This window comes from Lutra lutra, chromosome 14 (genome assembly GCF_902655055.1).
Source record: "Lutra lutra chromosome 14, mLutLut1.2, whole genome shotgun sequence".
NCBI classification, from domain to species: domain Eukaryota; kingdom Metazoa; phylum Chordata; class Mammalia; order Carnivora; family Mustelidae; genus Lutra; species Lutra lutra.
The window spans coordinates 6,541,616-6,558,769 of NC_062291.1; the positions used below are offsets into that span (position 1 = coordinate 6,541,616).

Sequence of the window (17,154 nt, forward strand, 5' to 3'; positions counted from 1 at the left end):
TCCAATGAGTCATTATTTATTTACTGTTAGAACAATTTTAGAAAGAAACTGAAGTACTACTCTATCTAAGTAAGAGTCAATCAGTTGAATGGGAAAAGGCCCATGGAGCATGGGTGAGTTCAAGTCCTTGTCCTTTCCTTAGTGTGTTCCTTAGTGTGTTCATTGTCTCTGAGCCCAATGTCCCCAATTATTAATATGGATAAAAATAATACCTATCTTCATCACTTTCCTCTAAGGCTGAAAGTACGCAATATGAGAGACAGTGCTTACTCGATCTGATTTCTATCTCCAAAGCTGAGCCATACTTACATTTAATATGTGATTCTTAATACTGAATGAAAGCATTCACTTATGCTAAAGATTTCAGTAATTCGACTCAATATTTATTTTTAACTGCCACTCTGATAATTTTTGGGCTTAGACATGTTAAAATTTTTGAATTTTACCCAGGTGAAATGTTCAAAATTGTTTCTAAAATAACCTCCAATGGAATACATTAAAAACTCACCTTCCCAATTTTCTTCACCTGCTCCTATGGAGGCACCTATGTTTTTAACTATTCCAGCTGTTTCTTTGATAGTTAGTACCTTATCTCTAAATAATACTCTTATACTGATTTATACATTGTAGGCATCATTCTGTCGACTTCCTACTGTTACTAGGACTTAATTTTGTATTTAAGCCACCTCCTCTCCCTCCATCCTACTAAGTTTTCCTTTCTGATACAATTTTCAGGGGAAGTTACTTAGTGCCTTTGCTACTTTTTCTCTGTTATCATCGTATCTTTAATTTCCCCCCAATGTTCCATCATATTAAGTAACCAAGTCCACCTTTTTAATAGAGACTTCCATTCCAACACTCCACATTCTATTGACTACCAGCATCTGGTATTACTATGGAGAAGTCTGATCCCATTGTGCCTCCCAGTCCTTCGCAATAAATGATTTTTCTTTCTCAAACTGTTTGAAAATTGTTTATCTCTGACAACCCTTCAATCCTGTGATCCTTTTTAATTTAAAGACTTTTGGAGCCTATGCATGGCCCATTAAAAGTAATTTGTTAAACTGATAGAATATATGTCACAACTGTAAGACGTAAAAATAAGTAAGATGGTTTCTGTCAAGGAGATTAAGATTATTAGGAAGAGAAAACAAATACTACAAAGACAGTAACAGATGAAATACTGTTTTTGACATTAGATAAATGCAAAGAATTTAGAGAGCTCGAGGAAAGAAAACAGGTCTGTTTTCAAGGAAAGAGTAGGGAGACACAAAACAGTTCACATAAAGGTGGGAGCATTTCTGTTGGGAGACTGAATGAGTGAGATAATGACATGGAAGGTGGCATCTGAGAAAGAAAAAAAAAAAAAAAAGCATGAATAAAAGCAAAGTATCAGGAAAACAAAGGATGTATCCAGCGAATGTTGACTGGTTCCACTCTGACTACAGCACCAAGGCGCATGCAGGGAGAAACGGCAGACAGATACGCAGCTGTTTAAGACTGGCTGAGCGTGAAGAATCTCAAGCACCGTGTTAAGGAGTCTGAAATTGCTACGAGATCCAGTTAGCATTTTGCAAAGTACAATTTCAAATTAGTAACTCTTAAAACAATACTAGAAGGAGAAATGAATTCAGGTTCAACTAACAGTTATGAAAATGGACTTACATATGATTAGATCTTCTTCCTCTATTTGTTTTCTTCCCTATGACAGGAGTGCCAAAATGTTCAGGGTTGGTGAGTGGGAGCTGGTCTAATGTCTGTGGGTAAGAACATAAACCCATCAAAGTTATGACGTAGCAAGTTCTCTTTCCTTTTTAAACCAAATCAGTTTAAGAATATGCTTAGATTTGAAGATTAAAAACTGTCCCCAAGGAAGACTAAAATACAACTTTCCTAAAGATAGACAACTGTCATTTCAAAGATATTAGAATAAAGATGAATGAACCCATTACGGGGGGCGGGGGTGAGAGGAGGGAGTGAAAAAAATTAAGTTGTTCTTTCTTTGTGGTTTCATTATCTTTTTGAAGGCTGACAGATTTCTAAGAATGATTAAAATACAAAATAAAACACAGCTCAGTAGAAAATAGACCGGAGAGAGAAGAAATCTATATGTAAGGACCTAGCATCTCAATTGGGGTCAACTGCAAATCAAATTTCTCTTTGCTCAAAGGGAATCATAACCCATAATATAGAATTCTTAACAGGTAACAAAATTATCCCCCAAAAAAGCATCAACTGTTTGAAAAAAGGCTTTAGATAGGATATATATTTACTTTGCAAACGTTTTCTGCAATACACCTTTTTTAAAGAATATGTAAATATTGACTTCTCTACATTTAATTTTCCCTTCCTTTTTAGTCTGCAGCATCCAATACGGTGCTTGGTATGAAGATAATGATCAGCAAGTAAACATTTCCTATTGTCAACTGACAGTTCATGTCAAACCGTTTGTCCCTCACCCCATCCTAAAATAATGATTTCCAGGTGAGGAATTGGTTGTTGGTTAATAACAAGCAGAATGAAGAAAAAAAGGAATCCTGGAAAGATTCCCTTCACTTCTCAATATTAGATACTTCTTGGATTTTTCTTGCCATTATTTCCTTAAAAGGTTTATGTAACTAAAAAGTTAAGGTCTCAATCTGAAGACGCTATCCCAATTAACTTCATTCTCCGAATATTAATTTTGATAATGCTGCTTTTTCTGCATTTTTAAGATCTTCCATACATTTGCTATTCCTTTCACCTCTCCAATAGAACCTCTGCTATTACAGATAATTTCATGAATACCAGGGGAACTAAAGACCCCACAAAAACTGTCAGGACGGAAGTGAGGGTGAGAAACTACTTAGGATAAAGATTCCTCAAAAAAATAAAAAAATTTTTTAAATTTTTAAAAAAACTTCTCAAAGTTACAAACCGGGGTGAAAGAGTATATATTATTTTAGATTTGAAAAAATCAGACTATCTAAATATAAACTGTAAATATTTAAGAGGAAATTTTTAACTTTTATTTTTAAAAGATAATTTTGTTGAAACAAGATGAATAAAATGTGAAAGGGGAACCATATTAATAATCTTGCATAACTTGTTAGATTGCATAACTTATTAGAATATATGTAAATGTACCTGAGGTACATAGATCTATGTATCCAACAACAAAGGATACTGAAATAGGGAAAAGGTACTACCCGTCAAACATAAAGATCAATTCCTTCAGAAGACAGAAACTATTAACTTTCACAGGACATAAAATCTAATCTTGCAAATTCAGCTTAAGTCAGGCATTTAAAAACCATTTGGAGGGGTGCCTAAGTAGCTCAGTCAGTTAAGCATCTGACTCCTAATTTCAGCTCAGGTGATGACCTCAGGGTCCTTGGATAGAGCCCCATGTCCAGCTCCACACTCTGTAAGGGAGTCTACTTGAGGATTCTTTCCCTTGCCCTCTGTTCCCTCAATCTCTCTCTCAAATAAATAAATTTTTTAAAATAAATAAATAGGGGGTAGGAGAAGAGTAAATGAAACAAGATGGGATTGGGAGGGAGACAAACCATAAGTGACTCTTAATCTCACAAAACAAACTGAGGGTTGATGGAGGGAGGGGATTGGGAGAGGGGGTGGGGTTATGGATATCGGGGAGGGTATGTGCTATGGTGAGTGTTGTGAAGTGTGTAAACCTGGCGATTCGCAGACCTGTACCCCTGGGGATAAAAATATATGTTTATAAAGCTGTAAAAAAAAAAAAAAGAAAGAAAGGATGAATCCCCAAGTTTTGTAGCAACATGGACGGGACTGGAAGAGATTATGCTGAGTGAAATAAGTCAAGCAGAGAGAGTCAATTATCATATGGTTTCACTTATTTGTGGAGCATAACAAATAGCATGGAGGACAAGGGGAGATGGAGAGGAGAAGGGAGTTGAGGGAAATTGGAAGGGGAGGTGAACCATGAGAGACTATGGACTCTGAAAAACGATCTGAGAATTTTGAAGGGGTGGGGGGTGGGAGGTTGGGGGCACCAGGTGGTGGGTATTGTAGAGGGCACGGATTGCATGGAGCACTGGGTGTGGTGCAAAAATAATGAATACTGTTATGCTGAAAAAAAATAAAAAAATTAAAAAAAAAATAAAATAAAAATAATAAAATAAATAAATAAAATAAATCTGGAGGCAAAAGTTGGTCTAAATACAGTAATATACAAAATAAAACCTCTCTAGAAGTCACTTGTCAGGGGTGGCTGGTTGGCTCAGTCAGTTAAGCGTCTGCTTTCAGTGCAGGATCAGGACCCTGGGGTTCTGGAATTGAGCCCTGCATTGAGCTCCCTGCTCAGCAGGGAGTCTATTTGCCCTCTCCCTCTCTGCCTCTCACCCCCGCCCCCGCAGCTCGTGCTGTCTCTCACTCTGCTCTCTCTTGCAAATAAATAAAATTATTATTACTTTTTAAAAAGATTTTTATTTATTTATTTGACAGACAGAGATCACAAGTAGGCAGAGAGGCAGGCAGAGAGAGGAGGAAGCAGGCTCCCCGCAGAGCAGAGAGCCTGATGTGGGGCTCGATCCCAGGACTCTGGGATCATGACCTGAGCTGAAGGCAGAGGCTTTAACCCACTGAGCCACCCAGGCGCCCCAATAAAATTATTTTTTAGATTTTATTTATTTCAGAGAAAGTGAGAGTGAGAGACAGAGCATGAGAAGGGGAGGGTCAGAGGGAGAAGCAGACTCCCCAATGACCAGGCAGCCCGATGTGGGGCTCGACCTCAGGACCCTGAAGATCATGACCCAAGCCGAAGGCAGATGCTCAACCGACTGAGCCACCCAGGCGCCCCTCAAATAAATAAAATTTAAAAAAAAAAAAGAAGAAGAAGAAGAAGTCACTTGTTATTAACTCCTAATTATGCTTCCTCCTCCAAATTTCAAAGTACAATATTTGCTAAACAGAGAAAATAAATTAATCTAGATTCACCTCTGTCAAGCAAACATAAGGATTAAATGCCCCACCTCACTCCCCTAATATTAAGGTTGCTCTTGTGAAAGCAGAGACTTCTATCAAGTACTAGGATTTCTCTTTTAAGCATCTGGTAAGTCACCAGTTATAGGAAAGAAAATATCCAGGATTTCTGATTACTTTCCCTATGTAATGAAGATTTAGAGCAGTAAGAAGCCTTATCTCTGTCCCTAGCCTCAAATCATGTCCAGGAAAGTAGGAGTACATTTATTTCAAGTGAGAGAAAAGACTGAGGGAAGGGTAAAATTTGTCTCATTAAAACCTAAAGAGCAAAAATCAGACACTCCTAGCTATACTAAAGCTAAAAGAAAATTCCATAGGCCTACGGGAGACATGCCTATGGCCCTGTTTCCTAAATGGGCTATAGGAAATATGGAGATGAGATTTAACTAACCTTTCTTTGGAGTATCAACTGCACATAGGAAGTAGTAAACGCACAGCGAATACCAGCTAATGAAACTACTTCTGAGTAACAAGCTCTGCAGAAATGCCCCAATCCCCAGGCAGTGTCAACACCCTCAGGAAGCCAGTTAGGGCTAGAACCCATACTGTTAGCACCAGAACTGACTGAAGTGTGGCTGTGATTCTCTTACATGGACATCTTAAATTTAAGTCTTTAAGTATGTAGCTTCTTAATGGAATTAGTGATCCCAAACACTGCCAGTCTGATGTGGCTTTCTGCTCAAGATCAAAGTTATTACTGATAATAATAAAGCTCTGAGTAATTTTTCAACAAATTAAAAATGTTTTTTGAAAATATCAAAAATATCAAATAAAGAGAAGGAATACATAGATGGCAGATTAAATACACTCCTGGCCATGCTACCACAGAACCCAGTACATATATAATCTTAGAATACATGGTTGTTTGATTAATGCTTTTTCTCCTCCAACAGACGTTAAGTTACTCAAGGATAAATTCCATGTCTACTTGGCTTACCCTTTTGTCTCCACTATCTAACATAGCATGCACCTGGCTTATGAGAATGGGATACAATATACCCGTATTCTAAGTACCCTATAGCAAAACATAAAGTCTAACACATATAGACACACACAGTAAAAGTGTCCACCTTGAAGGTGAGAAGGACACACTGAGCTACTTGTTCATACTGCTTCAGCCTTTACACTACAACTGCCCTGTTAACTATACGATTCTCCTGGGAGGTGGGTGCAACAACAAGGCATTTTAGATATTTCTCTGGATTAAAAAAATAAGGCACATGCCTTCACTAAACAGATGAAAATTCAAGTCTTTAAGCCCCCATATTTATTCACTGGCCTACTATAACTGTACACATGTTCTAAGAGAAATGAAATTATTTCTAAGAATTATATAAACTTCGGGGTGGCTGGCTAGCTTAGTCAGAAAAGTATATGACTCTTGCTCTCACGGTTGTGAGTTTGAGCCCACACTGGGTGTAGAGATTAAATAAATAAAACATTAAAAAAATTACATAAACTTATAAAGAATTGTTACTTTATCAGTACAAAAAGCCAAATTCACTGCCAATTTTAAAGTTGTATATAATTCCTATATTTAAAGTTTCACAATTAATTAAAAAATATTTACTGAAGGCTTCTATACAGAAAACATTGGGGGGGGCAAGAAGAGCCTATCAAAATGACAAAAATAGGGCTATTACCCCGCAAAACAGCTTAAAATCTTACAGGGAAAAATAAGAATAATAATAAAAAAGACCATCAAATAAGAATAAGAGAAATGCCAAAGGATCAAAGGATAAAGGGATCAAATCTGCTTAGAAAGCTCATGAAAGACATTATGGAGGAACATTAAGAGCAGTACTCAGCAGAAACCAAGAAAAGAATATGAATCATAATCTGAAAATACCAAGTAGTCTTGTAAGACAGAAGTTCAGGGAAATGGGGCACATGGCTGGCTCAGTCGAAAGAGCATGTGACTCTTGATATTGGGTTGTGAGTTTGAGCCCCACATTGGGTACAGGGATTACTTAAATAAATAAAAACTTAAAAATAAAAAAAATAGGAAAAGAAAACATAAGTAGAAAGAAATCTTACAATATGAGACTGAAAAAAATAGGCTGGAATCACAAAACACAGAACCTGTCCCAAATTCTCAACTGGAATAGGAATTCAATTATTTAAGGGAAAGGAAAATATTTTCAAAACAAGAAAACATAAAATAAAGTTTAATAGTCAAATAAATAATGTAAAAATGTCCCCAAAGAAACACTGTTCTAAATAGTGACAAGAAGAAAGGTAATCATGGTTTGGCCATGCTGTGCATTAATATTTATAGGCTGGACTACAGAATATAACACTTTAACAATATGTCCATTTTCAAAATTCTGGATTGCAAACCACTGATTTACAAAACTTTGTGAACCCTCCCTCCATTCTTAGTAACTTAACACCTTTCAATTCTAGAGCATGGCTTTGGTACTAGAAAATACTGGTTTGAGAACCAGCTCTGACCATCAGTCTCACCATCTGTAAATTAAAGATAATCATGCTATCTACTTCACAGTGTTATGAATATGATGATGTAGGTAAAGCAGTGAGCAAAGTCCATGTCAAATATAAGCACTTCATTTATTCATCTGACTACCATTTATTCAGCGCCTGCTCTATTCCAGGCACTGTTCAAGGAACTGGGAATGAGTGGGGAGGAAGACCTATAAAATCCCTGCCCTTGTGACACCTTCTAGGGAGGAAGGCAGACAATAAACAAATAACTAAGCACATACACATATCCTGATGTGAGAGAATGACACAAGCTCTGAAGAAACTTCGACCAATCTGAAAGGACTGAGAGGATGGCAGGGACTAGTCTAGAAAGGGCAGTCAGACAAGGCATCTCTGAGGAGGGGCTATAATGACATCAGCAAGCAGCAGCAGCAGCAGTTAGGGACAACTTGTAGTCTGTACAGATCCTTTAATGAGGGGGTTCAAGTGGATTATAAATGGACACCTCTTTTCTATAATTATTTAAAATTAGAGTCTACATAAAAGTTGCCTAAAAATAATAGTTAAGCAAGATCATTGAGTTTTCATTGTGGACAAATGCTAAAATATTCTTGGCGGGGGGCAGGGGGAAGGAATATATCACCTGGTACTCAAACACAGGCCTTAAACAGGACTCAGAGATCACATGATAATGGTATTAATGAATTTTCCTGACTAACAAGTAAGTAGCTTGAGTTGAGGAAGAAAAATATGCTCCCCCAATACAAAATACGAAGACACAATCATTCATTAAACAATTACTTACTTCACTTTCAGCAAAATGCCTCTCTCCCTTCAGGCACAGTGAAGATCGTCTCAGTGTCTTCTCATCCCCATCATCAAAAACTATGAGAGGAGATAAAATTAGAAACTACTGAAGGATTTTTCAAAGATTAACAAAGATGATATAAATTATCATTGAATTTTGAGTGCAAACAGAACTATTGTTTCAGAAGAGTACACCTGAAAATTAGTCCATGTTTTGTTTTCTGATAACTTCAAATACAGAATATGTTTTCCAATTTCTAGTGATAACAAAATAATATACCTGAAATGAAAACATCTTCCCTGACCCAGAAAACATTAAGGGGGAAAAAAAAAGTTAGCATTTAAGGAAAAAACAATCTAAATGTTAATTAACCCTTCTCAAAGTGGTCAAAGAAAGGCAAGTTTTCCAGCTGGTAATACTGACAGATTCACTAGAAAAAAAAAAAAAAAAAGAAGAATACAAATTTATATATTCAGACTGCACCTAAAAAATTACTCTGCTTTTACTATTTAAAGCAGGGTTTCTAAACCTGAGCACTACAAACATTTCAGGGCAGATAATTCTTTATCACGAAGGCTATTCTGAACACTGTAGGATATTTAGCAGCTTCCCTGGCCTCTGGCCACTAGATGCCACTAGTGGCTCCTTATTTCTGACAACTGAAAGTGTCTTCGGACATTGCCAAGTGCTCCCTAGGTGACAAATTCGCTCCCCATTAAAAATTACATATTTAAAGTACTAAAATGTCCCAGCAGATTTACTGTAAGTTTATGCATACATATATTTATTTTATATCATAATTTTATCATATACTTACATTCCTCACAAATCATGGGAAAAAAATACCTCTATTCTAAAGTTACCAGGCTTCGATTTTAGAAATGGCAATTTTTACCAAAGTAACAAAATTAGGTTCTTATATCTTAAGTGAAACTATGTGACACTGGATAAATAACTTTTAGCACAATTTTTTAATGTTGTAACTAAAATATTCAATGATAAAAATGTTAGATTTATGAGACTGAATACCGCACATAATTACAATCTAGGCTTACTACATAGAACATGCTCACAGTCTGGTCACCTACATAAAATCAAATTTTCCTGTCTCAAATTAAAATTTCCCCCCTCTTCACCAAGTTTTTTCTCATCCCACAAAAATATAAATAAAACTCATCTATACTATTTCAAAGGTCCATCAAATTTTGACAGCATCAAAGATATTTTAACTAGGTGTTTACTCTCACCTACAAGGTCATTAAAGAATGAGAATTACTCCTATTCAATAAATAATACCAGGATAATTGGCTATTGATGGGGGGGAATAGGACATTTCAGAATGTCCAAATAAATAAATAAATAAATAAACTGTAGGTAAAATAAACAGCTCTTTGCAAAACAAAAATAAAATAGAAACTGAAGACTACACTGGATAATAAACTTACAACACGATGAAAGGAAGCCCTTTTAAACAAGATTCAAAACTAAAACTACAAAGCAAAAGGTGACCACAGGAAAAACTGACAATATGAAAACTGATAGCAGAAATAAAAGTAAATAGGAGAAAAGTATTTGCAACTAAGGTATCCAGAGGTTTAATATTCAGAATCTACAAAGATCTAATCTCCTAAAAATAAGAAAATGTAACCATGCCAATAGGACAAGGGAGAGACTGGGAAGACCCTGTAAGATAGTAACCTGAAAGGGCACCCTGGGTGGCTCAGTCAGTTAAGCCTCCAAATCCTGGTTTCAGTGCAGGTCACGATCTCATGGATCTTAAGATCAAGCCCCACTTCCAGCTCTGTGCTCAGCAGGGAGTCTGCTTGAGATTCTCTCCATCTGCCCTTCCCCCAACTTACGTGTGTGAGCCCGTTCTCTCTCTAAAGTAAATTTAAAAAAAAAAAAAAAAAAAGACAGGGGGGTATGTTGGTGGCTCAGTTGGTTAAGCATCTGCCTTCAGCTCAGGTCACGACATCTGGGTCCTGGGATTGAGCCCCACATCAGGCTTCCTACTCAAAGAGTCTGCCTCTCTCTCTTTCTCTCATTCTCTCTCCTCCTCTCTCTCCACTCTCCTCCCCATCCCTCACCACTGGTCATTCCCTCTCTCTCTCAAATGAATAAACAAATCTCTCAAATAAATAAATCTCTCTCTCTCTCTCTCTCAAATGAAAAAATATAAACAAATAAATAAATAGATGGTAACTGGAAGAAGAAAATACAAATAAAATGATGGTCCTTTCAATAAACATATGAAAAAATGTTCAATCTCACTAGTAATCACAGGAGGGCAGTATTAAAACAAAACTGAGATACTACTTTGTATCCAAATGGGAAAACATTTTTACAGATTATTAACATCAACTTTTACTTGGGCTGGGAAAATGAGTGCACTCATACACTATCCACAGAAATGAATACCACCTTTAGAAAGGCAGTTTTCACTACCTAAGTTTTAAACTACATTTCACTTCACCATGCCTGGTTCTCAATGTACACATATACCAGGGAAATACAAGAATAATGTACATGTACAAGACATTCAATCCAGCATTTACTGTAATGCCAAGAAAACTGTCAACATCATCAGTAAAAGAAAATAAATTATGGTACATCAAATATTACGAAACATACTACCATAATTAAAAGAAATTTCTCTGTTGTACAACATGAATACATTTAACACTACCGAAATGTGTACTTAAAATAAGATAAAAAAAAATTTCCCTAAGATATACTCTGAAATGGAAAAAGCTACAAATTCAACTGTATAATATATACACTAATTTCAAATTATACTTTATGCACATACTTATGAATTAAAAATTTTCAAGACCAGAAAAGTTTAAAAAATATTAACAGCAAAACAAAAACAAAAAACATTAACAGTAATAATACCTATGGCATTAGGGGAGGAACTAAATCAAGGAAATTTTGATTTGTATGATCTTTGAAAATACATTTTTAAAAGATTTATTCCCTTACCTACAGTGTACCAACTTGCATCTGTTAATTTATTGATAACAGCTTCCTGATATGCACCATCAAGATTCTTCACTTCCACAATAGCTCCGACCTAAAGTGTTTTTAAAAAGTTAGAAAAACTTTTAGAATATAAGTGAACAAAACAAAAACTAGCTTTTTTTTTTTAACTGAGTGCATGGTGGCGAAGGATAAAAAAAAAACTACTGATTTGATTTAAGGTACCAGCAGTTTTACCTACCACTGTTTTTGTACCATCAGTGAAAATGTCAACATAGTAAAAAAGGTAAATAATATCTAAGTATTGTTATGAATATAGTTTTGCCCTTATAACTTCCCTGAAAGGGGTCTTGGGAGCCCCCAGAGGTCTTTGGACCACACTTTGAGAACCATGATCTCTGAAGTTGACAATTCATGCCTCGTATCAGTACTCCTCCTTCCAAGAGGCTGGGGAAAGGTAGAAACAGTTAAGAAAGAGCTGTGCTATCTCCCAAGAGTTATAATGTACCACTAATGACAATCATTTAGAATATTTTCCATCTAATCAAGAAAATGCCAGCAATTAAATTCATATGGTCCTTATAAGTACCTCAAACTAAGAATCTTCTGCACAGTGAAGGAAATCATCAACAAAATGAAAAGGGAACCTACTGACTGGGAGAAAATATCTGCAAATCATGTATATGATAATTTGATAATTATCCAATATATACAGAGAGAACTCGTATAACTCAATAGCAAAAAAAAAAAAAAAAATCTGATTAGCAAATGGATAGAAGATCTGAAGATCTGACATTTTTCCAAAGACACACATGGGGTCAACAGGTACATATAAAGATGCTAACATCACTAATCATGAGGGAAATGATATAAAAACCACAATGAGATATCACCTCACACCTGTTAGAATGGCTATTATCAAAAAGACAACAAAAAGCAGTGTTAGCAAGGATATGGAAAAAAGGGAACCCTTGTGCACTGTTGCTGGGAATATAAAATAAATTGGTACAGCAACTACAGTAAACAGTATGGAGGTATTCAAGTTAAAAATAAAACTATGACCCACCAATTCCACTACTGGGCACCTATCCAAAGAAAAGGAAACATTAATTCAAAAAGGTATCAGCACCCCCATGTTCAATGCAGCATTATTTACAACAGCCAAGATATGGAAACAACCTTAGTATCCACTGGTGGATGCATGGATACAGAAATAAATAAATAAATATATATATATATATATATATTAAGAAATATATGTGTGTATATATAACATACATATGTATGTATTTAATGGAATACTATTTAGCCATAAAAAGGAAGGAAATTTTGCCATGTGCAACATGGATGTACTCTGAGGACATTATGCTAAGTGAGATAGAGAAAGACAAGTATCATATGATATCACTTACATGTGGAATCTAAAAAACAAAACAAACAGAAGCTCATAGACACATAGAACAGACTGGTTATTGCCACAGGTGGGAAGGGAGCAGGGAGTAGACAAAATGCGTAAAAGTGGTCAAAATGTACAAACGTCCGGTTTTAAAATAAATTAAGTCCTAAGGATGTAATGTTCAGACAGCATGGTAACCACAGTCAGTAATACCATATTGCATATCTGAAAGTTGCTAAGAAGAGTAAATCTTAAAAGTCTCTATTATAAGCAAAAACGAAAAAAAATTAACTATGGTTGGTGATGGATATAACTAAACTTACTGTACTGATCAAACATCAAATCATTATGTTGTACATCCAAAACTAATAAAATATTATGTCAATTATACCCCAATAAAAATAAAATATAAGTATCTGGTCTTTATGGTGATAACAAAAAACAAACTTGCTCAGAGAAAGACTGTTAGCCCCACAAGAATTAACAGAGCTTTTCTTAAATGACTACAGTCAATAAATACATGGTACCATTTTTTTTTTATTTAGTAAGTAGTCTAGGTATTACGTTTCATGTGAACTCATTAGAAAATATATTGAGATCAAATGACCATCACTTTTGGTAGGTTTATTTCCTCTAAGAGAAACATTTCTCCAAATGCTGACACTTTCTATTAGGTAATAGAAAGCTATGAAGCATATCAGGGAACAACTTAAAATCTACACACACACACACAAACAAAAAACAACAGACAAAAGAAAATACTTTAACAATCTTGAGATAAAATTTAATATACCTGCCTATTGTCAAAATCAAAATCCTTAGCCCTAATCATAGACAAAGAACAATTTAACAAAGTAAAAAAAGCCAAACAAGTAAAATAAACCAACTGTGCCATAAAGAGGTGGGAGCAGGAGGAGAAAAAGAGGGCCTGAGGATACAAAATGATTGCCTTTTCTATCTCTTCACAACACTGAGCGTATTTTGTAGCTGATAGGACCTGGCCTGAGCCAATGCGAACAGGGCAGCAGTCAGTGAGAGCTTTGCTGGTGTGCTTCTGAGGCAAGAACACAAATAATGCACAGAATTCTATGTGTTCTGAACATTCAGAGGGCACACGCTTCAATGACAAGAATTTTGGCTCTGTCATCACTGGCTGGCATGGCCAGATTATTTTACGTCCCTTTAGTGTCTTCGGTGAAGGGCTGTTAGGATTATATAAGACTTATTAGGCCAGCACTAGCACATACTAAGTGCTAAATAAATGGTGGCAAGCATCATATTATAAGTATACACATTTTGGGGTTTTTTGTCCCTGCAAGTCATGAACAAGTGCATGTAGCATTAAAAGTGGCACCTACAAAACAGGAATGGTGGAAAATAATTTTTGTAAGGCAAGATTTTTTTTTTTTAATTACAAGCTTTAGCTCTCTATAGTGCCTACTAATGCTCTAGGGATCCAATTAAAAATCTTTCAATCAAAAAAAGAAGTCTTCCAATCAATCACAAACAACTGGCAGATACACATATCTAATTCCCCCAAAGTACAGCTGTGTCGGTAAAGAATTTTTCTTGTATCTATAAATGTTTCTTCAATTCTGTTAGCATTTCTTAAAACTCATCCAGGCAGGCCATTGTCCAATTTTCAGACATTCAAAAGGGCCAAAGAGCACACAGTGGCGGCCCACACATTCCCTTTAGCTTGCTCACTAGTAGAAAGTAGAACAGCACTGATTTCATCCACCAGGGAAGAGAAATGAATGCAAATAAATAAAACTATCTGTATGTAACAAGCTTAACACTTTGTCTGATAACCCTTAAAAAAATTCATTTGCCTGTAGCTGTTTCAACAAATTAGCACTCTAAAAGCTCTTTGGGGCTCCTAGCTGGCTCAGTCAGTTAAGCGTCTGCCTTCAGCTCAGGGCATGATCTCAGGGTCTGGGGATCAAGCCCCATGTTGGGCTCCCTGCTCAGAGAGGAGTCTGCTTCTCCCTGTCCCTCTGCCCTTCCCCATGCTCTTTCTCTCTCAAATAAATAAATAAGATCTTAAAAAAATAAATAGAAGCCCTGAGGTTCTTAACATGTTGGAATTTTTCCCTCACTTTTCACATTGTCACAGAACCTCCATCACTTAATCCCTAATTCATCACCCATTAATTCTGGAAGTACAAAATGGTAAAAAGGAAACAGTAAATAAAAAGCAGTCAATGCTTCCTTGATGTTTACTTCATTTCTAAACACAGGTTCTCTTATAACATCAAGTTTCACTGAACATTCTATTGTTTTCTACTGGCCTATTTAGAGAGAACTATGTTTATCAACTCAAAAACAGCCAATGATTAAAAAGAAATGACCGCGTATATGTCTCCCATTGAAGCATTAGAATTAATAATGAATAAATAAATGAATTACCTTTAGTGGGCCCTTTATGTGGTCATCCTGAACTTCCACTGTTGAAGAATCATGCCTAAATGTTACCTAGAGATCACAAATTTAATTAGCAACAAGCCCCCACACACACACACACACACACACACAATCAAGTGACACAAGTTCATCAACGAATGAATTTGTTCTCATTACAAGTAATCTAACACAGCTGTCTAGTATATATAACTCTCAATCCCTAGCCAGATTAACTGAAAATTTTATTATTTTAGACAGACAACTTTCCAGAATACATCAGCTGGTGTTTCATATATTAGACTTTATTCAATACTATTAGATATTACCTTAGTAGTATAATTTCCTTTCCTAAAAAAAAGAGGCGAGGGAAAAACAGGTGGAGACCTGAGATTATTAGGTCCTCTATCATTCTCGGAAGACCTAAATAAGGTCTGCAGCTTATTTAGTAGCAACATTTACTGAGAGCTAAGCATCGGGCTCAAGCATTAAACACATAATCTCTACAACAACCTTATTAGGTAGGTATGATGGTTCCCACTTTGTTGATAAGAAAACTGAGGAGCAGAAAGAATAAGTAACTGGTCCAAGATCACAGAACTGGTACACAGTAGAGCTGAGACTCAAACTTAAGCGGTCAAGCTCCCGAAGTTTACTGTACTCTGTATCAGTATAGGAAGCAGAGAATGGAAAACCAGATGTGAGGAGATTACGTAAAAACAAAGGTTCAAAGTTTAAATATTTTGCATTCGTTGGTGAATATAAGACAGCTTCAAGTATTCAGGGTAAGAAAGCTGTTTTCCCTACACAAAGCAACAGCTCTTACAGGGATTCAACCATCAACATGGTCATACCAGACGTCTGCAGTACTACATCTATGGAATGTGCTCACAAAGTTGTTGTGAAGAGATGTCTTATAGCATCCCGGGCATTTCTGTCTCACACAAAAGCATTACCATGCTTTATTTAAATTATGTGCTTAGTTATTTCTGTCACTCGCTCAGACTGTAAGCCACTGACAGAGATCAGATTTTAACACTGGAGTTTCAAAACCTAATACAGTACTTAGCACATAGTAAATGTTTGATCAATGAAAACTGATGAGGAAGAAGTAGATCAACAAACTGTTGAAAATGTATGAACTTTATTTGAATCATAAACAAATCAGAAGTATACCACTGTATCTGTTGAGAAAATAATTAACTTTGAATTACAAACAGATTTTTAGAGCGGCCAAAAAGATTAACAAGTTTTAGGTATCTGTTATGTACATGGCACAAGGTACTGGTACTCTGTGCTATCAACAGAAGCAGTAAAGACTAACAGTTCCCTTCCTTTTATTAATAGCAAGAAATGGCAGGAGAGATATATGCATTTAGCTGGTTCATTCACTATACAGCAACACCCAGCTGAGACTGCAAGTCAGAGCTAAAATCCAGCCTGTGCTGTGCAAACCAAAGCAGTCCTAGAGTAAAACTGCTCCTGTCCAAAGGGAACACCTTTTCCTAACACTAAAGTCTAACCTGCATGCCAAGCTCTACTAAAGAAGCGATCTACTAGGAGGGAAAGTGTTTGTCTGACAGTAAGGTATTGCATGTGCTAGTAGGAGCTCTGTCTGCATTTCCAAGATAGTAGTGGCAAAAAAATGAGTGCTCAGGGAACACCAGTGTGTGAAATCAGAACAGGGAATGCCACTGTAAGAACACTGTAAGAGTACCTACAAAAATCAAATCACGGAAGAGTGCACAGGTACCACAAGTGTGAAAACTAAAGGCATGGTGTAACCAAGACCAGCCTCCTCCAGTCGATTTAAAGGCCTTAACCACAATGGATCTTAATTAGAAGTGTAAATCAGAATCACAAGAAGCTTTTCTCAACACATCCATGCACACAGAAGAAGCTAGAATATAAGCACGGAAAAAACTCCAGAAGAGAATCTGAAACTCTCCACTGGACATACACCTCTGGCCTGTTTGACTTGGTGATATTCAAACCAATGTTTTACAGGGTATCTGCTAATCTGCACTATAAATCCTCTGAGGACAAAGATCAGGTCATCCCCATATCCCCAATCTCCTTCCACCTAACAGTACCCTGCACAGTTTACCACTTAGTAAATAACTGA

The 17,154-nt window shown here is 36.2% G+C and overlaps 1 protein-coding gene across 5 annotated transcripts in view; it reads right to left on the reverse strand.

Annotated features, from left to right (window-relative positions):
- Window positions 1–17,154, reverse strand: part of ARID4B (AT-rich interaction domain 4B) — a 143,162-nt gene that overhangs the window by 69,183 nt on the left and 56,825 nt on the right. For all 5 annotated transcript variants that reach the window (XR_007122591.1, XM_047701444.1, XM_047701446.1 and 2 more), the window contains exons 4-7: window positions 15,039–15,104; window positions 11,237–11,327; window positions 8,252–8,331; window positions 1,666–1,757 (exon numbers count right to left, since the gene is read on the reverse strand). Coding sequence is in view for 4 of the 5 variants with exons in the window: in XM_047701444.1 (XP_047557400.1) it covers window positions 1,666–1,757; window positions 8,252–8,331; window positions 11,237–11,327; window positions 15,039–15,104 (329 nt within the window). In the remaining variant the exon portion in view is untranslated. The remainder of the gene's footprint in view (window positions 1–1,665; window positions 1,758–8,251; window positions 8,332–11,236; window positions 11,328–15,038; window positions 15,105–17,154) is intronic.